The following is a 25,139-nucleotide window of genomic DNA, read 5'->3' on the forward strand; positions in this document are numbered from 1 at the left end:
AGTTCCTTTAATGTGAAGAAACAAGTCTTTATTTCAGTATTATGAACTTTTAAAAAATATGTATACTAATTTATAGGATTAAAAGAATGCCCCCATTTAAATTGCTGTATATTGTGATGAATTTTCAATTTTAGATATTAAAATTGAATATAAGTTTATGGAATTAATTACTCAGGAATCATAGTGTATAAATTGTTATCTTGGGGGCTGGGGAGATAGCTCAGCTGATAGAGTGCTTGCCTCTCAAGCACAAGGCCCTGAGTTCGATCCCTGGTACCACAAAAAAAAAAAAAAAAAAAAAAAATTATTATCTTGGAATAGATTTTTAACCATTTTGTTGAGAAAATCCCAGATATATTAATAAGTGTCAGTATATGTAAGTTTAATTCATTTCTCTCTTATAGTTTTGTGAGATCTGAAGTTCAGGGGTTTAAGTTAATCTTGTTCTTTAGTTCATGGTTCATTATTTTTTTTAGATCTTTGCAAAGCTTAGCCTCTTACTGTATTTATTTGTTTATTTTCTTTTCAAAATTCCCATTTTCATTTTTTACCTGTCCCTTTTTGTATGAAAAATAATAAAATCCCAGTGTATTTAATGTATGTTCTTCATAAATGCCTGTGTGTTGTATGTGCTCTCACAAAATGGCTAGTTTGTATGTGGATATTTTAAATTTGCATAAATGTTATGGTGTTATTTTATTGAGTTTCTTATCTTCTGCCACATTGTTGAGATTTATTCTTGTTGCTGCATGTACAAATTATTGGTTACACCTGATTGCTACCAACATATTTTACTCTCCATTCCCCTAATATGTACATTGTCTCCAACTCTGTTGCTCCAGCAAAGCTGGGTTGAATCTTTACAAGAGTGTTTCTTGAGTATATATAGCTAGAAGAATTGCTAAGTCAAATGGATATACTAACATCAAATTTGATTGCACTACACTTTGTGTTTCCACCAGCAGGGTATGTGGGCTCCATTGGCCTCTCTTTCTCAGTGACAGTGTAATCCAACTTTGTAATTTTTGCAAGCCTAGCCAAAGTAAAATAGTGTCTTTCAATTTGCATTTCTCTGATAACTGAAGTTTAAACATTTTTTCATAAGCTTGTTAGTGTTTTAGGTTCCCTTTTACAGATTAAGTTTATATCAGTTATGTACTTTTTTATTGAGATTTCCATCTTGTTGCTTTTCAGGAGTTTCTCATGTGTTTTCAAAGTTAGACTTGTTTGTTTTTGACTTTGTTAATACCTTATTCTAACTCATCCTCTATTGACTTTGTCCTGGATGTTCTTAAAGAAGAGAAGTCTTTAATTCCCTGTAGTCAAATTAATAATTTTTTTTGCATTCTAATTTGTGCTTCCAAAGTTTTGCTTATATCATCCTGTTATAGCCTCGCCTTTCACATGGAACTCTTCAATCTCTTGAGTTTTTGCTTTTGTATGTCTGCTAGTTCAAGAGTAGATGCTTTCTGTGGCTGTGTAGATAGCTCACAGCCTGTCTAGCTTGTGCAAGGACCTGGATTCAATCCCCAGTACCACAAATGAACAAAAAGAGATGCTTTCTCAAGATAGATTTTACTCTCTTGAGATTACTTTCATTCTAAAATACAGGAATTTGGCTTTTTGCCATTAATTATAATATAAAAACCTTTTATTTTCAAAGTATAGATGATGGAAATGTTACACACTTGATTAAAATTGGTTTCTATACAAGTTTTGTAATCAGGATGGTGATTGGCATAAATTAAAGAATATTAAGTTCTTAGATGTTTATGCCTAGATATTTTTAAGTAACCCAATTGTTTTTCAAAGTTCAATTCTTTGTTTTTTCTTCTTTGCAGAGAAATTGTTGACATATCTTTGAACCATTTATGGTACTGTATTTACCTGAGTTTTTAAAGCATGGAAGCTTTTTGCATAGGCTATTTACTTATTTGTTTCTGCCCTTCTCAGGATTTCCTTAATGCTATTAAATTGCTAACAGGAAAAACCTCATGTGAAAGTAGGATTTGTTTTCTTGAAATAAAGGCAATTTTTCCCTGGATAAATTTCTCTGAATGAATTATAAGTATAGCCCTCATTCAAGGCTAAATTGCTCCCTCTTGTGCCCATGGTTAAGATGTTTAGATTCTTTTTGAAATATGGAAATAATATCAGTATTTAACTAAATAACGTCATGGAGATGTGCAGATCAGTTAGTCACTTGACCTGTTTTTCTTTTTTTTTGTCATATAAGAAGTTTGAATTTTATTTTTAGTAACAAACAATTGAAAGGTTTTGAGTAGAGTATTTTTAAAAAGATCTTTCTGGTTTCTGTGAGGAAGGGAATTGAGGGAATAAGAGCAGAGGCAGAAGGACTAGTTGGTTCAGGTGAGAGAAGAAAGCAACTTGGACTCAGGTGTACACAGTTGACCTGGAGTACAGTGGTTGGGTTGGGATGCCTTAGATCCAGAGAGGTTAGGGGTGCTGATGGAAGGCTGACAGGAAGCCACAGCTGCACGGAATACAAGTTGGCAGTAGTGGGAGTGGGGTTCTGTCTGCCTTTCTTTGTAAAGCTAATAATTTTTTTTTGAGTGTATTAATAATGCCCTAACTTCTTAGTCTTAAATTTAGGAGAGAAAGCCTTTTAATCTAGGTAATAAGTCCTTAAAGTGTGAGTTTACTAGGTAGCTGCATCAAGAGGTCCTTTTTTATATGTTGAGATTTTAAAGCACAGACACTTTCTTTACAGGCTTCTTACTTATTTGTTTCTTTTCTCTCCAAGATTTCCTTGATCCTGTTAGATTATTAATTTCTGCCAGGATAAGCCTCATATGTTTACTCCTGGGATGATTTAAAAAAATTCAATAGAAAGCATAAATTAATTACAAACATTTAAAAGTAGAATTTTCATGTAAAAAGAAGTTAAAAGTTCCCTTCACTTGACATTCTTTCCTTTCTCCTGAATTCTAAATCCTAGCCCAAAGATAATCTTGGTTAACAGTTTGGAGTAAATTTTTTTCTGTGCACTTGCAAATATGCATACACATAAGACCCAGCTGTAACTTAAATGAAGCATCAAGGATTTGCTGTTTCATAACTATTGACTTATACTGAAGTAGGGCTGAGGGAACTTCAGGAAGCTTCTAGGAGTAAAGTGGTAGGACTTCTTGTCCACATCTTCTAAGACACTGGCACTGCTAATCAACCAGGCTTCACAGCCCTCTATCTCAGTTACTTCAGAGTTCCCTGTCTCCTGGCCATATCTTTCAGATTCTCATGTAGTCAGTACTCATTGTCAAATTCTGATCTAGGTCTCCTCTACTGTCCTGATGCTTTCTGCCATACCTTCTAGACCACCTCCTCTTTAATCAGGAAACTTCTCTGTATTAACCTGTTCTTACTGAGGTTACCCCACCTTCCACACAGCCACCTTCAATGGCTGGTTTGGATGGACATTTCTTTTCCTTTTGTATTCTACATGCAAGATCAGAAAATAGGAGGATTTGTCCTGGCTGTTGGTTGTTCCTCCAGACCATTAAAACTACCTTCTTTTCCATCTAAATGCTTGGAGATTCATTTTACTTATGTTTTCCAGTGATATAATTGCCCTTTTATTTATTGACAGTTTAAATTCTTGGCTTATAACCTTAAGTCCTTCTGTTAGCACTTTCAGTGATTTCTCTAGATTTCTATATCTATGTAGATGAATCATCTAAAATTTTGGCCTCTCAGTTCCTTGACCTCATTGTCTCCTGTGTTGTGACCATTTTTTTTTTTTTTTTTCAGCCAAGTACCCCAGTCACAGGCTGGATCCTGATCTTTGTTATCATTAGAACTATACCATTTTGCAAGGCGTAGTGTCGCAAGCCTGCCAACCTCAGCAACTTAGTGAGACCCTAAGTAACTTAGCAAGACTCTGTCTTAAAATAAAAAGATCTGGGGAAATGGCTCAGTGGATAAGTGCCCCTGTGTTCAATCCCTGATACTGAAAAAAAAAAAAAAAAAAAAGAACTATTCCACTCTCGAAATCTCAACGGTAAACATCCTATTCTACTCTGCACACCTCTACCTATTTTCTTCTTGGAGTTCACTATTGCCGTTCTTAGACCCATCAGAGTTTCTCATTCATTGATTCCATAATATCCTTATTATTTCACCCACTTTCAGACTTGGGCCTAGATTTTATTATCCTTCATTCAGCAACTCCTGAGCACATACTGAATACTTTTTCCTTTTTTCCTTTTCTTGGGTAAAGACCAATTCCCACTTCTTTATGCCAGAAAATGGAGTAGGTATTCTATTCTGCTCCCCATGGCTTTTGGATCATTACTTGCCTTCTCTTTTTTGGAGCAAACCACCCAACTGAGTTTCAATTTAAATTCATGATCATAAACCTTGGTAATATTACTAGATTTATACAGTGGATATAACCATTGCTTTGGGGTATGTAGGTTATAATCAGAAACAGCTTTACTCTTTTCTCTCATTGCTGTTCAGACTTATTCCAGAGGTCCTTGTACAGATTCAGAGTCCCAGCTTGCTTCAATGAAAATTAAATGTTAAGTCCTATTTAATACTCCAAACTACATTTATATATAATTGGACCTGCCTTGTACTTGGGAATTCTGTAATGGGATGGTAGGTTAAGAATCCTGGTTGTTTCCAGCATTTTCCTGTTGCAAACAGTGCTGCAGTGATTATCTTTATAGAGGCAGATAGGGTCTCACTCATGTCCCATGTGGGCCAAGGAATGGGTACCCATCGGAGGGATGGGCTGGCTGTAAAATAAGTGCTATGGAAGTAATATATCAGAAAATAAGACAGAAAGGCAGGAATATTTTTTTAAGTGAATATACAATTTAGTTAACATTCAAACTTCATTAAGACATGTGCAATATGGCAATTTTACTGGGGGTTTCACCCTACCTAGGATATGATTGCTTGCTGGGGCTTAGCAACAGGGTTCAGTTCACACTTAGCACTAATTAAATACTTTATTGAATAAATACAATGCCAAACAAAATGCATTCAAATGCTTTCTAAAAAAAATCAATTTTAAAGGCCTTTCTATTCAGGCTAATGACAAACACAATAAAGGCAGATATGCTAGTTTAACATAATTGGCTGATTTTATACAGCACTTATATCTTTTAGTCCACAAGTATATTATTAAATGATAGAGAACATCTAATACAACCATTTCTACAGAACTAGGAAATAAATTTCTAAGAAAGAAAGATTTTACAGACCCCATCTTTTTATACCCACCCCAACAGTCTAACTCTAAAGAGGATAAAGCCAATGACTTTCCTCACAAGAGCTCATGACTAATGTTGCTTTGCTAATGAAATCTGTATTTCTGATCCGTTATGAGCATTGAGACAAGATTCAAATATTCCCAAAGAAGCACAATGCACTTTGTGATTGCCTATTCAGCAACAGTGAGCACTGCATTCAAATCTATCTCATCCCAGGAATTAAATAAGGTCAGCCACATTCATGGGCATTTCCTCCACTGTAGTATTGTAGAAAGTCTCAATGTCACGAAGAATTCTCTTGTCTTCTTCAGTAACAAAGTTTATAGCCACACCTTTCCTCCCAAATCAACCCCCTCTGCCAATTCGACTTGCTCTTTATTCAATGTGCTCTTTATTCAGTGTGCTGTTTCGCTTATGTTCCACGTCCTAAATTACGTCAACGCCGTTTCTGAGTGCCATCTTGTCATCAACTGCTGCTATTGACTCCTGTGAGTATAGTTTTCACGATTGGTAGGTAGATCATAATTTATAACCAAAGACACTTGTTGTACTTCAATCCCACGAGCCAACAAGTCAGTAGTGATCAGAACTCGGCTTGACCCTGATCGGAATTCTCTCATGATAACATCTCTCTCTTTCTGGTCCATGTCACCATGCAGAGCAGAAACTGTGAAGTCCCTGGCGTGCATTTTCTCTGTGAGCCAGTCCACTTTGCGCCTCGTATTGAGAAAAATAACAGCCTGTGTAATGGTCAGTGTCTCATACAAGTCACAAAGTGTGTCCAACTTCCATTCCTCTCTTTCAACATTAATGTAAAATTGTTTGATTCCTTCAAGGGTCAATTCTTCCTTCTTCACCAGAATTCGAATTGGATCTCTCATAAATTTTTTGGTCACTTCCAACACATCAGTTGGCATTGTGGCAGAAAGCAACACAACCTGAATACTCGTATTTAATTTTTGAAAAATCTCATAGATTTGATCCTTAAACCCTCGGCTCAACATTACATCTGCTTCGTCCAAAACAAACATTTTGATCCATTTTGGAGAAAGGTATCTTCTATTTAACATATCAAACACTCTCCCTGGTGTACCAACAACAATATGTGGTGCTTCGGCCTGCAGTTTTTGCATTTCATTTCGAACATTTGTTCCACCAATGCAGGCATGACAAGTTGCTCCCATATAGTCTCCAAGTGCCAGAATCACCTTTTGGATCTTTAATACAGGGAATAATAGCTCTCTGCTGAATAGCTGAAGGCTTCTCAAAACCATAAGCATAGATGCCCCGAAGAAGAGACTCCTTTAAATTCATATCATCAAAGTTATCAACAATCTCATTCCAGTTGCTCTCGATGACACCATCGGGGTCCATTCCCTCTGGGCCTCCATGTTCTCTGTTTTAATCCGTGGAGCCACCAGACATGATCTGATGAACCACTCAGCGCCCGACTGAAAAGCGCAGGAATATTTTTAAAGCAGGGGCATGACTAGTTGAGCTGTCCAGAAGGGTCTGGTTCTAACAAAGAAGCAGCCCAGCTTGCTTTAATTATAGCAGTACAGTTCAGGTAGGAATCAGTTTTATTGTGGGAAGAGTGCTGTTTAGGCACTTGCTTCTTGGTGTGGCAGGGGTCTTACAGTAAGCAGGTTATTTTGCATTTATTTATTGGCAGGTTACTCCGATCCCCAGGCTGTGCTTGAACTTGAGCTGTGAGCTAGAACAGGGGACCAACGTTAGTTGAACTTTCTCACACCAGGAAGTTTATGCCTAGGAGTTCTCAAAACAGGGCTTCCCTGTCTAATGGCTTGAGGGTTGGTCATTTCATGCGTGGCTCATAGATGGCTTCCCACAATAGGGTATAATTTAAGAATCGATACTTGATGCTTGAATCCCACCAGTCTTACTTTCTTAAATGTGTAACCTTGGTCAAATTTTTTACCTTTTCTATATCTTAGTTTCTCTGTCTGCAGGATGGGAATAATAATTTCTTCTTCTTCTTCTTTTTCTTCTTCTTCTTCTTCTTTTTTTTTTTTTTGGTACTGGGGATTGAACCCAGGGGCACTTTACCATTGAGTTACATCCCCAACCTTTTTATTTTTTATTTTAGGAGTGCCTTGCCAAGTTTCCGAGGGCCTCACTGAGTTACTGAGGTGGCCTCATACTTGCAATCCTCTGCTTCAGCCTCCTGAGTCGCTGGGATTGTAGACACGAGCCACCATGCCTGGCGAGAATAATAATTTCTGCTTGATAGGGTGTTGTGAGGAATAAATTAATTAACATGCATTGAACTCTTAAATAGGCTTTTTTACATAGATTAAAGTATTTCTTTTATGTGATTAAGTTTTTAGAATAGTGATTTATTTTTATAATTCATTACTTGTGAATACCAGTAAACAAATTGCCCTTTGATGTAATTTATATTTGTATCTGGTTTTTACTTTTTGTTATATTTTTATGATCATGTAATAGAAATCTTTATGGTTAATATCACTTATCAGTGATCTAATGCTACTATTCACCGTACGTTGGGTATAAGGACCCCTCATATGTACATATAATATATTTGTGTATTTTTTTAACCTATGGGGATCTCATTAAGTCTTAAGGCTACACTTGTTAGTCCTCATACACCTGATGCATATGTAAATAAAAATACATACTTCAAGATGTGGTTTAATTAACAATACTGATGGTAACAGTGATAATAATAATGACTATTCTTGTAAGTGCTTACTAGTTCAAATCTTAATATTTTTAAGGTACTCTCAGATTCATAATACCAATAATCCTGTTTGTTATAATTCTTTATAATTAATAGTAGTTTCAATGCTTTTTGTTGTTAATTTCTCACAGCAACTCTGAAATAGGTGGAATAGAAATGAAACTGAGGTTAAGTGATTTACTAACAATTGCATAGCTAGTAAGCAGTAGAGCCAGACTTGAACTTAACTTACTTTAAAAGTCTACATAAGAGAACCATAATGAGTAACTTTTGTGTAACTGGACATCATCACCTGGGTGATTTTGTTGTCCAGGGAACATTTGATAGTGTTTGCAGACATTTTGGGGTTTTAGAACTGCTGAGGGGGAATTCTGGCACCCTAAGGGATAGAGACCAGGAAGGCAGTGAATCTTCCTGTAATGCACAGGAAAGTCCCTTACAACAAAGAATTATTCAGCCCAAAACATTAGGAGTGTTGAGATTGAAAATGATTTTATACCATGATCACTAATGATGTAGACCAAAGATTGTAAAATTTTACTTGATAAGATTACCTGATAATCAGATTCAGATTTCCTCCAAACTTCAGTTTCTTTAGATCTTTAATTTCTTTTAGATTCAAGCTTTAAAACTAAACAGTAACCTCTATCAAAATTTATAGTCTGGCCCGGTGTGGTAGTGCATACTTATAATCTCGACTACTTAGGAGACTGAGCAGGAGGGTCACAAGTTCAAGGCCAGCTTGGGCAATTAAGTGAGACCCTGTCTCAGAATAAAAAATTAAAATTAAAATAGGACTGGGGATGTAGCTCAGAACACTTATGAGTCCCTGAGTTCAATCCCCAGTACTGCAGAAGAAAAAAACCAAAAAACCTGAATTAAGAGAAGGTAAAGATATAAGATTGGAGATTTTAGTAAATCTGTTGCTTAATAGTAAAGCCATTCAAAGGGGCACTGCTCTTCAGAGGCCTTCAGTTTATTATTCTTTTCCTCATTAGGTTGTTTCCCCGGGGGTGTGCATTGGGTTTCAGTTGGAAAACAAGACAAATCTGGACTTCTGATGAAACTGCAGAATCTCTGCTCACGGTTGGATCAGGATGAGAGTTTCTCCCAGAGGCTTCCTCTTAACATTGAAGAGGCTAAAGACCGTCTCCGCATTCTAATGCTGCGCAAACACCCAAGGTACCGGTGGCCAATTGTAGTAGGTGTTTCACACTTACATACCGACAGCTTGAAAACATCATGCCCTTTTTCTGCTCTTCTGTAGACGGGCTCAGAAAGAGCCATTGCTTTCTTGCTGTTCTTTTTCTTCTTATTATAATTTTATTTTATTTTGGTATTGAGGATTGAACTCAGGGGTACTTAACCATTGAGACACATCCCCAACTCCTTTTTATATTTTATTTAGAGATAGAATCTTACTGAGTTGCTTAAGGCCTCATTGAGTTGCTGAAGCTAGCTTTGAATTTGTGATCCTGCTGTCTCAGCCTCCCGGGCTGCTGGAATTACAGGCATGTGCCATTGCCTTCAGCTCTTTCTTGTTATTAAAAAAAAAAAATGTAACTAGTACTTGGTTTAAAATTGCTACTATTCTCTTTTGCATTCTACTTAATCATTTTGTCTCATATGTGCTATTGTAGGTTCTTGAGGAATCTTACATAGGTGAGTTAGTGTGTGGTCTTTGCTAGAAAGTGCAAGCAAGTACTTTGCTAGATTTTGAATCTGTTGTTTCTAATAGATTGACAGAACAAGATATAAAAAAAGGGAGGGACAATTTTTAATGGACCTATTATATTGGCTTGTCTTAGTTTTTAGAGTGTACATGTAACTCTTCTACTGTGTTTGTTCTTTGAATAATTTATTCAATAACTATCATTATAGTTATAAAGTGCAAGGCTCAGAACAGTAGCAGGGGCAGAATGCCTGAAGTGTGTCTCCTGGCTCCATGGGAACCACACCATGCTAGTGGGCCCAGATGAGGTGCTCATCGGTGTCTGAGGGACACATGGTACCTTCTTGTGGTCTCAAGTGCTTGACTTGCTCGGGAAAGGCTGCCCATCTGCTTCTTGGGGCCTCAGCAGGCTTAGCTGCTCAGAGAAATCTGGTTTCTTCTCATGTTAAGTTATGGGTAAAATAGGCTTAATGTAAACAGCAACTGATCTGCTGTCTCCCTTGTGGCCATTGAAAACTGTGAAATAGTTCATAGCAGTGTCTGGCACATCTGGACCTACTGGAGGAATTCCTGTGTTGCCCTTGGAAACTGACAGGTACCCAGCCTCCATTGTTGTACCAGTTGTACCTTGCCTGTTGGGACTATCAGAGTGGCATACCCCATGTAATGCATGGAAACTGATGAGCACCCCACATTCATACCTGGGCACTCCATGCCCATAGCTGCTGATGAATCTACCCCACCTAATAGAGCTGTATGCTGGCTGGTGGCACTAAGATACCCTCAGGCATCACCTATATTGATTATAGCTGAATAAGCCACATAGACACTACAGCCACATGGAACCAAAGACATCATAGCCTACCCAGCTGACACTGTAGGACTCACTTCCAGGAGATGCTTTTACTATGAAAACCATTAGAGTCAACCGATCTACCAGATGTATAATTATTAATATAGGAAAATAAACATGAAAAAGCAATGTAACATGCTGCCTACAAAAGAAACTGTAACTCTAGTAACAGATTCCAAAGAAAAGGAAATCAACCAATTGCATGAAAATGAATTCAGAATGGTTTTAAGAAAACTTACTGAGGTTTGATAATATAGACAGTTCAGGGAAATTAAGAAGATAGTTTATGATCTGAATAAGAAATGTAGCAAAGAGCTGGAGATCTTAAAAAAGAACCAAACAGAAGAAAACATAGAGCTAAAGAACTTAATAAATTTTAAATTCTTAAAATAAAAAAATACAGGTGAAAGTCTCAAAAGCAAACTGTATCAAGTACAGGGAAGAATTTCTGAGCTTGAAGGGTTTTTTTTTTGTTTTTGTTTTTGTTTTTTTTTTTTGGAGATGCTGTTTCACTAGTGCCTAGACTGGTCTTAAATTCATGGGCTCAAGTGATTCCTCCATCTTAGCCTCCTGAGTAGCTGGGACTATAAGCATGTACCATCATACCTGGATAAGACAGGTCTTTTGAAATAACTCAGTCAAGGGGGAAAAAATGCTTGTGAGACTTACGGGACACATTAAGTGAGCAAATATTCACTTTTGGTATGGAAGAAGAAGGGAAGTAGAAAACTCATTTAATGAAATAATTACTGAAAACTTTCTAAAACTTGGGAAAGATATGGACATTCAAATCCAGAAAATTCAAAGGACCCCTAATACTCCTATGACTAAGAATGATTTGATCAGAAATGATCCTCTCTGAGGCATATTATAGTTAGACTATCCAAAACAGGGATTTTTTTTTTTCCCCAGTGGCACAGAGAATTTGACCCAGGGCCTTGGCATGCCCGGCAAGTCCTCTACCATGGAGCTGTACCACCAGCCCCACAAAGAAGTGTCAAGTCACATATAAGGGAATCCTCATTAGACTAACAGCAGACTTTTGAGCTGAAACCTTACAGGTCAGGAGAGAATGGAATGATATAAGTCCTGGGGGAAAGAAAAAATCCTGCCAACTGAAAGTATGAAAGTACTTTGCCTAGGAAAATTATCCTTCAGAAACTAAGAACAAATGAAGTCTTAAGTAAGCTGAGGGAATTCTTCAGCATTAGACTGGGCCTACAAGAAATGCTTAGGTGAGTCCTCCCCTGTTTTAAAAAGTCTTCCAACAAAGAAAGCTCAGGACTGGATGGCTTCACTGTCCAGTATTACCACGTCTTTAAAGAACTGACACTGATTATATTTTCAAACTGTTTTAAAGAATACAGAAGGAGGGAACCCTTCCAAACTCCTTTTATGAGCCTGGAATTACCTGGATACCAAAACTAGATGAGAACATAACCATAAAGAAAACTACAGACCAGTATCCCTGAATCCCTGATGAACATAGATGCAGAAATTCTCAAAACAAACAAACAAACAAAAAAGTCCTAGCAAACAAAATGCCCCAACACATTAAAAAGCATATACACCATAATCAAATGTGATTCATCCTAGGAATACAATGATAATTCATATACGGATCAGTAAATATAATATATTACATCAACATTTACAGATCAATAAATATAATACATTGCATCAACAGAATGAAGGACAAAAGCCTTATGATCATCTCAATAGATACTTAAGCATTAGATAAAACAGCATGCCTTCATTATCAAAACCCTCAACAAGTTAAGTATAGAAGGAACATACATCAACCCAGTAGAGCCTATATATGACAAGCCCACAATCAATATACTGAATGGGAAAAACTGAAATCGTTTCCACCAAGAATAGGAACATGACAAGGATGTCTGTTTTCACTGCTTTTATTCAATGTAGTGTTGGAAGTATTAGCCAGAGCAATAAAGTAAGAGACAGAAAAAAAGGGCATTCAAATAGGAAAGACAACCTGATCTATATAAAGAAAATCCTAAAGGTTCCACCCAAACACACTATTAGAACTGACATGAATTCAGTAATTTTTCAGGATACAGAATCAACATACAAAAATCAACTTTTCTTTATTTTTTTCCTTTCTTTAATACTAAGAATTGAATCCAGTGGCATTCTACCATAGAGCTACATCCCCAACCCTTATTATTTTATTTTCTGTTTTGAGACAGGGTCTCGCTCCATTGCCGAGGCTGTCCTCAATCTTGTGATCTTCCTGCTTTAGCCTCCTGTAGTAGGAGTAGTTGGGTTTACAGGTGTGCACCACTACACCTGGGTAATCAGTAACAACTTTGTATACCAAGAACAAAAATTCTGAGAGAAATCAAGAAAGAATTTCCATTCATAATAACTATAAAAATTTAGGAATAAATTTAACCAAGGAAGTGAGTTATTTCTACAATGAAAAATGCAAAACATTGGTGAAAGAAATTAAAGTGCCAAACACAAACACAAATGGAAGGCTATCCCCTATTCTCACACAAATGGAAAGACATCCCATATTCATGGATTGGAAGAATTAATGTTGTTAAAAATGTCCTTATTACCTAAAGCAGTCTCCGGATTCAGTGCAATTCCTATGAAAATACTAATGGCATTCTTCAAAGAAATTTAAAAAAACATGTGGAATCACAAAACACTCCAAATAGCCAAAGCAATCCTAAGCAAAAGAAACAAAGCTGGAGGACTTCCAGTATCCGATTTTAAAACATATTACAAAGCTGTAGTTACCAAAACAGCATAGTACTGGCATTAAAACAGACACACAGTCCAATGAACAGTATAGAGAACCCAGAAATAAATCCACATATTCATAGTGAACTGATTTTCAATGAAGGCAGCAAGAACATCAATTGTGGTGGGAGAATAGGACATCTATATGTAGAAAAGTGGAATTGGGCCTGTCCCACCACATTAAAAAATAAACTCAAAGTGACTCAGAGACTTATGTTAATACTAAAAGAAAACATAGGGAAAGTGCTGCAGGACGTTTGTTTTGGTAATAATTTTTTTGAATATGACCCCAAAAGCAGACAACAAAAGCAAAGATAGAAAAATGGGATTTTATCAAACTAAAAAGCTTCTTTTTTAAAAAAAAAAATTAATTTTGTTTTTAATTGTAGGTGGACACAATACCTTTATTTTATTTTTAGTGGTGCTGAGGATTGAACCCAGGGCTTCACACATGCTTTGTGAGTCATCTACCACTGAGCCACAACCCTAGTCCTAAAAAGCTTCTTAAAACAGCAGAAACAATCAGCAGAGTGAAGAGACATTCTACAGAAAGGGAGAAATTTATTTGCATACTATTTACCTGACAAGGGATTAATAGCCATACATGTAAGGAATGCAAACAATTCAATGGCAAAAATCCAACTAATCTGATTTAAAAATAGGTAAATAACCTGAATAGTCATTTCTCAAATTACATATACAAATAGTCAACAAAAAGATACAAATCGTGACTTTTATGAAAAAGTGGTCAACATCATTAATCATCAGGGAAATGTAAATCAAAACCACAGTGAACTTAAAATCAACATACTACAGTGATGCAGCCACATCAATGTTTATAGCAGCTCAATTCAAAAATAGCTAAACTATGGAACCAACCTAGATCCCTTCAACAGATGAATGGATAAAGAAAATGTGGTGTGTGTGTGTGTGTGTGTGTGTGTGTGTGTGTGTGTTAGAATATCACTCAGCTTTAAAGAAGAATGAAATTCTGGCATTTGCTGGTAAGTGGATGGAGTTAGAGAATATCATGCTAAGAGAGATAAGCCAAACCCACAAAACCAAAGGCTGAATATTTTCTCTGATATATAGAAACTAATTCACAATAAGCAGGAGGAGAGGGACGAATAGAGTTACTTTATATTAGGTAGACGGGAGTGAAGGGAGGGGAAGGGGCATGGGGAAGGAATGGTAATAGAGTGAAACAGACATTATTGCCTTATGTACGTATATGACTGCATGACCGATGTGATCCTACAACATGTACAGTCAGAAAAATGAGAGATTACACTTTATTTATGTATGATCTGTCAAAATGTATAAATGCATTCTATGTCATATACAACTAATTAGAACAAATAAAATTAAAAAATTAAAAAATAGGTAATGAAAATAAATAAAATAAACTATGCTTTATGAGGAAGTAAAAAAAAAAAATCAAATTAGGCTGATGCAGATTCTATTTCATCCCAGTCATCTCAGTTCTACATTTTGAATCATAAATAATTTGTTTGCTCTATTTTATTTATTTGTTTATTTATTTTTCGTGGTGCTGGGGATTGAACCCAGGGCCTTGTGCATGCAAGGCAAGCACTTTACCAACTGAACTATATCCCCAGCCCTGTTTTCTTTATTTTTAATATATATTTTAATCGACATAATAATTATATGGGGTGCAGTGTGCTATTTCATATTTGCTTGGAGCAAAAGAGAAAGTGAGTTACTAATTGAATTTATGGCCATTACTCCCAGAGCAGCCCTCTGCCCTCAATAATCTCGAGAGCAGTTCAGAGAGAATCTTCTTTGCAGAAGATCCAGAAGACTCAGGAGAAAGCTGATACATCTCTACTCACCCTATAGAAAGTCAGATTGTTATTAAACTGTCCCTGAAGCTGCTGTGATTTACATTCGTGTTAATGGTTCTCTTTGTAAAGCAGTCCCTTTCATGGGAGCTGCCCTGCTGTTACTGTTGGTTACATCTAAAATAAATATTACACCATCTCTGAAAAAAGCAAAAACAAAAAAACAGTGAGATATTGTCTTAATCCAGTTAGAATGGCTGTTACCAAAATGACTGAAAAATTGATGCTAATGAAGATGAAGGAGAACTTCCTCTCATACACTGTTGGAAGGAATGTAAATTGGTACAGCCATAGAGAAAAAATAGTATGGAGGTTCTTCAAAATGCTAGAAATATAAATGCCATGTGATCCAGCAGTCTCACTACTGGATATTTATCCATATAAAATCATTTTGTCAAAGTGTCAATCTGCATTCTCATCTTTGTTGTAGGATTTTAGTAATAGCTAAGATCTGGAATCAACATAGGTGTCTACTGACAGACGACTGGCTAAGGAAAATATGGTATATAAATATAATATTATCACGCCACCAAAAAAATGAAATTCTGTCATTGCAGCAACATGGATGGAACTGGAGGACATGTTCAGTCAAATCCCAGGCGTAGAAAAACAAATGTGTCCCCTGTTCTCATTGATAAGTAGATTAAAAAGTTAATCTCATATAGGAGTGTACTACGGAAAAGTGGTTTCCTGAACCTGGGAAGGGTGTGTGTGTATATCAATCAGGGAGGAAGAGGATGGAGAGAGGTTTAAGGAGTATGGGGTGCAATTGGACAGGGTGATTAACTTTTAATATTCTATAGCACAGTAGGATAAGTATGCTTGATGACTGTTTTATCTTTTCAGGTGTCTAGCAGAGAAGGTTTTGAATATTCTCAACACAAAGAAATGATAAATAAACTGGTAGATATGCTAATTACTCTGATCTGATCACTACACATTACATATACATATTGAATTGTCACACCATACCCTATAATTATGTATAATTACTGTATATCAGTTAAAAATAAAAAACATGTTAATAATGTAACCTGAGATTCAGCCAACAGTTTCCTTCTGTAATCTAGCAGCTATTTTTTGAACAAGTTCATTTAACCAGCATTGAATGTTGTGCCAGGTTCAGGGTCACATGCCCCCAATGCTGAGCAAAGCATGCCTTGGGAGTGGGATGTTACACTAGATGAGAATTCATTAGTGGCTTTGAACTTTTTTTTCTTTATTTTTTGTGGTACTGTGGATGGAACCCAGGCCTTTGCACATGCTAGGCAAACATTAATGCTGATCTATACATCTGGACCCGATGAATGAGTTTTGGGAATGCAATACACTTTCATATATGCTGAGTATGGCAGATTTTCAAATTGGTAGGGATTAATATCAATATAAAGTGAAAGGAGTATTTTGTGAAAAAGCCTGCTGGATGATTCTGATGCATCCCCACTAGAGGGAAGACTCTTCCTTCTTTCACCTCAGTAACCCTCCATCATCTTCCTCTCCCCTTGATAGTCCTTGATTATCTACTTTCTTGGAGGAACTGGAACAGATTAGCTGCTCCCTCTTTAATTGTTCATATCTTTCCTTGTTCTGCTTCCCTTCTTTGTTAAACTAAAAGTGATCTCTGATTAGCCAAGTATTTTAGCAGCCACTATCAGATGTATGAGGTCATGGAAAGTCAATCGTTTTCTTTCTTTCTCAGCATCATTTGGTTTATGCTTTTGCAGGTTTCCAACCTGTGTGTGTACCTTGGTTTTTGTTGTTGTTTGTTTAGTTTATAGCAATATGCTGTTCAGTTAAAATGCTAGTGTATAATTTTGTCATCAGGTTTTAGTTGTATTTTTTCCCATCTGTTCTTATGAGTTTTAAAAAATTTTTGGAGCTGGGCGCTGGGGTGCACTCCTGTAATCCCTGTGGCTCTGTAGGCTGAGGTGGAAGGATCATGAGTTCAAAGCCAGCCTTAGCAGTTTAGTGAGGCCTTAAGCAAGTCAGTGAGACCCTGCCTCTAAATAAATTATAAAAAAGGGCTGAGGATGTGGCTCAGTGGTTGAGCACCCCTGGGTTCAATCCCTGATATCAAAAAAAACAAAAACAAAAACAAAATAGAAAAAAAAAGTTTTTGGAGAGATTAGTCAGGAATTGATTTTTTTTTTTGATGGAAAAAAACTCACTAGTATGCCAAATGAAAAGTAATATTTTTGCTAGAGCATTCTCTTATGTCAGAATACCTGAAACTGTGAGTGTTGTGGGAAGCATGGTCACATAGTATTATTATACGATTCATTCTGATGTTAATCTAAGTTCAGTCCTAGTTTGATTTTAAACTTGATACTTAAGACCAATTGGAAAATCCTACCATTTTAGGCATTAAGTGATGACTGAATGAATTGCTAATACTTATGTGGTATACGGTCTTCTTTTTATGGACACTAATTTTAATATGTTCTAATCTGAGGTATGAGGAAGGGTAAGCCTAATGTTCCCCTTATTTGAATTAGCATATTGAGAAAGGAAGTATAGCAAAGAATGGAAGAAGAATCGTAAACTAGCCATCTATTCTTTTTTTTTTTTTTTTTTTTTTTTAATAATTCAGGAGATTTTAACACACTGGTGTGATTTTTTTTTAAAGGAGGCTTAAAATAAGTGTTGTTAGTGATTTTTTTTATTTTTAATTTTTTAAAATTTAGGTCTCTATTGATCTTGGATGACATTTGGGATTCTTGGGTGTTAAAAGCATTTGACAATCAGTGTCAGATTCTTCTTACAACCAGAGACAAGAGTGTTACGGATTCAGTAATGGGTAAGGATTATTAACTTACTTTTTAATACCTTTATTAATAAAGGTACTAAAGTGAAGGTATTCATTATTTAATTCAGTTGCATCTAAATATGTGGCATACCAAATTACTTACTATGTCTTGCAATTTTGTTGCAGGTCCTAAATATGTAGTCCCTGTGGAGAGTGGCCTTGGAAAAGAAAAAGGACTTGAAATTTTATCCCTTTTTGTTAATATGAAAAAAGCAGATTTGCCAGAACAAGCTCATAGTATTATAAAAGAATGCAAAGGTACGATTATTTATTTTGTGTATGAGAGTGATTATAGGGGTAATGATTGTCCTTTTGAAAATTAAGCTAACAAATGTGACAATTTTAGCACATGAACATTCTAAAACTCTTCTAGGATATTTAGTACTTTAAGTCCTTCTCTAGTATGTTAAATCGATACATGATATTATGGTACTCCTTTATTCAGTAAAATATTTAACACTTACTCATAGTATGTGAGGAGACTGTATTAGTGAGAAAAGGGCAATGAAGACATGACCTTTACTGACAAAGAGTGGGAAATATAGTAAAAGTCAGATTTAAGAATTTCTTTGCTTGGGATTTTATAAAAATAAATATTCAAATTTGATAAGTAAAAACTGATGTTGTCTACTTAATTTATATTTTCTATTAGCAAAGTTAAACTTTTTGTTTATTCTGAGGAATAAGAGGGAAAAACAAAATATAAACTTAGACTCATTTTTCCTCCTATACTCTGATAAGACAGACCTCATGCATGCTAGGCAAGCACTCTATCACTGAGCCAAAACCCCAGCCCAGGACAGATCACTTCTGACACCAGATGTACAGGGATTTTTCTCCACACACCAAGCAAGCAGTCAAGTCTGCAGTATTCACCAACTGGCTATCCTCTAATTTAATTCAGTCGTGACACTGTCTTCCTAGAGATAGATTGCCTCCCATCGTCCTTCACTTTAGATGGCAGTTGTAAGCCCCAGGTTGTTTAACCTGTGCTTCTGACCCAGCAGCTATGACCTGAGTTTCCTGCCACCCCTCCTCAATCTCAGTTAATTTGCTTGAGCAGGTAACAGACTCAGGGAAACATACTTATTCGTCCATTACAAAGGATACAGATGAAGAGATCCATAGGGCAGGTTTTGAAGAAGGGGTGCAAAGCTTCCATGCCCTCTTAGTGTGCCACCCTTAGGAACCTCCATGTGTTCAGCTCTCCTGGAATTTCTCCAAACTCCGCCCTTTTGGGTTTTTAATGGAAACTTTATTGCATAGGAATGATTGAAGAATGAACAGCTGTGTAGAAAGGTGTCTGGACAAAAAGAATATGATCTAATGCTAATAAACTTAGTGGGGAAACCCAGCAAGGCCTGTTGGTGCAGATTCTTCTTGTTTTCTCTGTGATACATTTCTTCCTTCTAGCATAGGGGCAGGACCCCTTCTGAAATGGGGATCTTATGATAAGAGAAAGTAGATCAGAGAATTTCTTCACAGCCAGCTCCAAGACAGAAAGGTGGAGATTAGACCCAGTTCAGGGAAGAGAAATTCTAGTTTCTGTAGCCTGTCTTGGGGAGAGAGTTAATGAACTAGGAACATTGGATGAAAACAAAATATATACATTATAATATCATACTCGTTTATTGGATATTTGCATTTTAAGAAATTATACATGGACTCACTTTTATTTTGTGATATATTTTAACATTTATTATTTTAAAAATTTTTCTTAGTCGTACATGTACACAATACTTTTATTTTATTTATTTTTGTCTGGTGCTGAGGTTCAAACCCAGTGCCTCACGTGTGCTAGACAAACACTCGACAACTGAGCCACAATCCCAGTCCCTATTTTAACATTTATTTTTAAATTCTCTGTTGAAGCTATTAGCCCTTTGTCACGTTTTTCCAAATTTCCTCCCCAGATTTTTATGTACCTTTTAATTTTATTTGTATAGTTTTTCACATATAGAACTGAAAAATTTTTATAGTCAAATCAGAATCAAGATTATAATGGTTAACAAAGTTTTGAACTTTGTCCTTTTTATACATCTTGAACATTTTCCCTTGTTCAAGCATGGGAAAATATCTTGAAAAACTTTATCAGTGGCATAATATTGTGATATACCTTAATTTATTCAACTAATTCTCTATTATTGAACATTTTTTGCATTTTTAAAGATTATTCACTATTATAAATAATGCTGTGATGAATATCCTTCAGTGAAATCTTCAGTGAAATATAATGGTTTTCTTAGAACAAATACCTAGAAGTAAAAGAGGAGTTAGAAATGTCCTTAGGGCTTGGATAACATGCAGTGGAAATTGTTACTTAAGACTAAGTTGTTTCTTAACTTAGTGGTGATTTTTAAAATAAGGTAGTATTAACACAATTATGTTTTTTTAGGTTCTCCTCTTGTGGTGTCTTTAATTGGTGCACTTTTACGTGATTTTCCTAACCGCTGGGAGTACTACCTCAGGCAACTGCAGAACAAGCAGTTTAAGAGAATAAGGAAATCTTCATCTTATGATTATGAGGCTCTGGATGAAGCCATGTCTATAAGTGTTGAAATGCTCAGAGAAGACATTAAAGATTATTACACAGATCTTTCTATCCTTCAGAAGGATGTTAAGGTGCCTACAAAGGTAATACATAGACCAGCGATCCTCAGCACTGGGTATTTATGACACAGGTGGTGGTGGAGGGTACATAAGTCCTCTGCTCTTAAGTCTCTCTCCATCATGGGCTCTCTGTGCATACCAGTCTAGTGACGCTGGGGGAGGGTCCAACTTATTTTTCTCTTTTCTGTGTATAGTTGGGCTTCATATGAAATGGAGACCTTTTTTTTTTAATCTTTTTTTTTTAATTGTTTTTAGGTGTAGATAGACACAATACCTTATTTATTGTTATGTGGTGCTGAGGACCGAACCCAGTGCCTCACACCTGCAAGGCAAGCACTGTACCACTGAGCTACAATCCCAGCCCTGAAATGGAGACATTTTTTTAAAAATTATTTTTTTAGTTGTCAATGGATCTTTTATTTTATTTATTTATATGAGACCCAGGGCCTCACACATGCCTGGCGCGTTAAGTGGTCTACCACTGAGCCACAACTCCAGTCTGAAATGGAGATGTTCTTATTTAGGGATATAAGATAACAGTTTTTTGTGTTAACACTTTGTCTATAGTCCTATTCGATATACTTCTATGGCACATTAATGCTTAAAATGATTCATAGGTGTTATGTATTCTCTGGGACATGGAAACTGAAGAAGTTGAAGACATATTGCAGGAGTTTGTTAATAAGTCTCTCTTAATCTGTGATCGGAATGGAAAGTCGTTTCGTTATTATTTACATGATCTTCAAATAGATTTTCTTACAGAGAAGAATCGCAGCCAACTTCAGGTACTTGTATCTCTGTACATTTAAAATAATTTTTAAAATTTGAAATAATTTTAAACTGTAGAAAATTATAGAAGAGTACAGAGAGTTTCTATGTATAAATCTTTACCTATCTTCCCCTAATGTCAATATCTTATGTAACCTTTTTTTTGGGTACTGGATATTGAACCCAAGGGCACTTAACCACTGAGCAACATCCCTAACTCTTCTTTTTATTTTTTATTTTGAGACAGGGTCTTGCTAAGTTGCTTAGAGCATTACTACGTTGCTGAGGCTGGCTTTGAACCCGTGATCCTCCTGCCTTAGCCTCCCAAGCCACTGTGGGTTATAAGCTTGCACCACCACACTATGCCCAGCCTTTAATACAATTATTAAAGCCAGAAAATTACCACTGATACACTATTGCTAACTAATCCAGACTTTATTTGAATTTTGTCACCTTTCCCACTAATGTCCTTCCTATGGTCCAGATCCATTTCAGAATCTCATGTTGCATATGATTGTCTTGTTTCCCAAGTCATTTCTCACAAATCTGTGGAAATTCCTTAGTCTTTATCTTGTCACTTTTGAAGACTACTGGCCAGTTTTTTGTACAGTTGTTCCCTAATTTGGTTCTGTCTGATGTTTTGACTAGATTTGAGGTCATATATCTTACAATATGTATAATCAGAAAAATGAGAGATTACATTCCATTTATGTATGATCTACAAAATGTATAAATGCATTCTGCTGCCATGTATGACAAATTAGAACAAATAAAAAAATTTAAAAAACAGATGTATACTCAGTACATCATATCAGGAGTACTTATAAGTATATGGATAATGTTAGGGTTGATCATTTGATTAAAGTATTATTTACCTGGTTTCTCTACTATAGCTATTACTATTTTAACTTTTCTAGGGAAATTGCATTCTTAATAGTGTTGGAAGCTAGAGTTACTGTAATGTTAAGGTTGTGAAATTGCTTCTGTCTGCTGAAATGTGTACTTTTTTTTCAGGATCTACATAAGAAGATGATCACTCAGTTTCAGAGGTATTACCAGCTTCATACTCTTTCCCCAGATCAGGAGGACTGCATGTATTGGTACAACTTTCTGGCTTATCACATGGCTAGTGCCAATATGCACAAAGTACGATGACACATTTGAAAATTCTCTTATCTTACTTTCCTTTCTCCATGTATGTTTCAAATTTTTTTCTTCATTTATTTCTTAAAATGTTGCTTTCTACTACTATAAAGTTTGAAATTGTGTGTGTGTGTGTGTGTGTGTGTGTGTGTGTAGCTGAGAATGGAACCTAGGACCTCACACATACTAGGCAAGTGCTCTTCCACTGAGCTACATGCCCAGCCTGAGATTGGAATATTTACATAGTTAAATGCACCACTTTTTTTCTTTTTTGTATTTTGCTTTGGTGTCATGTTTACAAATGTGTTTTGTCCTGTGATTAGAAGTGTGTTTTATTAGTAAAAATAAGATCGTAGCTTACATACGTAATTTTGGTTTTGTTTTTACTGTTTTTACCTGAAACGAAGGTATCTTAGTAACTATAGTAAATAAAGTACCTAAAAATTGATTCTCTTCTTACTGGTAGTTTTCCTTTGTGGACAGTAAGGATGGAGGCTGGATGTGGTGGTGCACACCTGTAATCCCAGTTACTCAGGAGACTGAGGCAGGAGGATTGCAAGTTCAAGCCCAGTCCGAGCAATTTAATGAGAACCTATCTCAAAATAAAAAATGAGAAGGGCTAGAAATGTAGCTGAGTGCCCCTAGGTTTAATCCCAGTGCCCAAAACAAACAAATACCCCTGCAAAACTTGAAACATACCTGGGTGACAGGAATTAGTTTTTTCTTATTAACCTTTTTTCTGCTCTTAAAGGTAATGGTTTATTTTCACTGGGAAATTTTAAGAAAACATCTGTAGAAAAGAAAATGAAGAATACAACCATTGCTAATAATTTTGTTTGTAGTTCATTTTGCTACTTAGATAAACACATTCATTCTTTAGAAACAAAATGGGAATTGTAATAGAAATAACATCTTATATATTGAATTTTCTTTCTTTCTTTCTTTCTTTTTTTTTTTTTTTGTGGTTCTGGGGATTGAACCCAGGGCCTTGTGCATGCGAGGCAGGCACTCTACCAACTGAGCTATATCCCCAGCCCTGAATTTTATTTCTTAATTGTATTTAATAATTATCTTTTCATGTTCTTTATATAGAATGACATTATTTTGTAACACTGTATACTATTTCATTATATAGGTACACTATGATTGGCCAAGTGGTTGAGTGATGGAGTGTTAACTATACTCATCTGGTTGTTGTCTTAGGATACATTTCTGGGTTAAATGTTGTCTTAGGATACAGATTCTGGGCTAAATGGTGTATAGAGTTTAAATTTGAATCCAGATGGCCAAACTGCTTTCAAGAAGGGTGCTCTCTTTTACATCACTAGGAACAATAGATGAAAGTGTCTATTTCATTTTTTTTTTTTTTTTTTTTTTTTTTTTGGTACCAGGGATTGAACACAGGGGCACTGGACCTCTGAGCCACATCCCCAGCTCTATTTTGTATTTTTTTTAGAGACAGGGTCTCACTGACTTGCTTAATCCCTTGAAATTGCTGAGTTTGTCTTTGAACTTGCAATCCTCCTGCTTCAGCCTCCAAAGCCTCTGGGATTACAGTCATGTACCACTGTGCCCAACCTGTCTATTTCCTTTGATTTCAGCTAATATTCTTATGATTCCTTTAGTCTTTTAAAACCTATTGAAAGTGGTAATTTCTTTCACTTTGATCACTGGAGAAATTTTGCCTACAGATATGTTTTATTTTGTGAATATTTGTTCTTTTTATTTACCTATTTTTTTCTGTTGGAATATTTTAAAATTGTTTTATTATAATTTTCTATAAAGGATAATTTATTAAGCCATCTTCTTTTATATATGTTGCAAATAAATATTTTTCCTGATTTTTTTTTCCTAAATTTTACTTGTATTGCTTTCTACTATATTGAAGATTTGAATTTTTTTGTTTAATGCACTTGAGTTTTTTTTGTTTCTTTGTTTTTTTTTTTTGTATTTTGCTTTGATGTCATCATTATAAAGATTTTCCTTCACCCCAAGGTTACAAAATTATTTACCCAAATCTTTTCGTATGGGTTTTCTCTTTTCTATTTTAATCTTTAACCCAACTGAAATTTATTTTGATTTTAAGATGTGAGGCCCATTTTATATTTCTTTGAAACTATTGACGTTTCTTTTCACTAGCTTCCTTTTGTTAAGTTTCTCTCAGTTGTGTTAGGATAGTGATGTTATACTTAAAATTCTTTGGCCTTTTTGACAGTACTGCCAACTTCATTTTCTTTCTTTTCTTAAAGGAACTTTGTGCTTTAATGTTTTCCCTGGATTGGATTAAGGCCAAAACAGAACTTGTAGGCCCTGCTCATCTGATTCATGAATTTGTGGAATATAGGCATATATTGGATGAAAAGGTATGTATTATGAAAAGTTTGTGTTGAAAGTACATCTCATTTTGACATTTAATTCTAGGTTTAATGGTGGGGATGAGCAGAATAGAATAGTTGAATAAACATCATTTTCCTTGCTTTGACCTTTTATCATTCTAAGTAATTTGCTTCCTAGCCTACTGGGAATGTAGGTAGGATTGCAGTTTGAAAGTTGGGAAAGTAAGGTTTTCAGTATTTTTTCAAAAAAAAAAAAAAAAGGGTTAAGAAATGTGTCTGATAATGAGATTTTTTACTCTGTGTTTAAAAAATCAGAAGAGGATCACTACGTATTTGTTACCTAATGGTCAGCTAT

General features: G+C 35.7%; 1 protein-coding gene and 1 pseudogene across 7 annotated transcripts in view; one reads left to right on the forward strand and one right to left on the reverse strand.

The window, feature by feature from the left end:
- Window positions 1–25,139, forward strand: part of APAF1 (apoptotic peptidase activating factor 1) — a 100,821-nt gene that overhangs the window by 6,567 nt on the left and 69,115 nt on the right. For all 6 annotated transcript variants that reach the window (XM_079142097.1, XM_079142096.1, XM_079142095.1 and 3 more), the window contains 7 exons: window positions 8,961–9,144; window positions 17,806–17,918; window positions 18,054–18,185; window positions 20,323–20,561; window positions 21,155–21,322; window positions 22,320–22,451; window positions 24,698–24,811. In XM_079142097.1, coding sequence (XP_078998223.1) covers window positions 8,961–9,144; window positions 17,806–17,918; window positions 18,054–18,185; window positions 20,323–20,561; window positions 21,155–21,322; window positions 22,320–22,451; window positions 24,698–24,811 — 1,082 coding nt within the window. The remainder of the gene's footprint in view (window positions 1–8,960; window positions 9,145–17,805; window positions 17,919–18,053; window positions 18,186–20,322; window positions 20,562–21,154; window positions 21,323–22,319; window positions 22,452–24,697; window positions 24,812–25,139) is intronic.
- On the reverse strand, window positions 5,692–6,665 carry LOC306662584 (eukaryotic initiation factor 4A-II-like; annotated as a pseudogene). The gene has a single exon. The product of its transcript is annotated as a eukaryotic initiation factor 4A-II-like (transcript).

This window comes from Sciurus vulgaris (assembly GCF_902686455.1).
Source record: "Sciurus vulgaris genome assembly, chromosome: 5".
Lineage (NCBI taxonomy): Eukaryota > Metazoa > Chordata > Mammalia > Rodentia > Sciuridae > Sciurus > Sciurus vulgaris.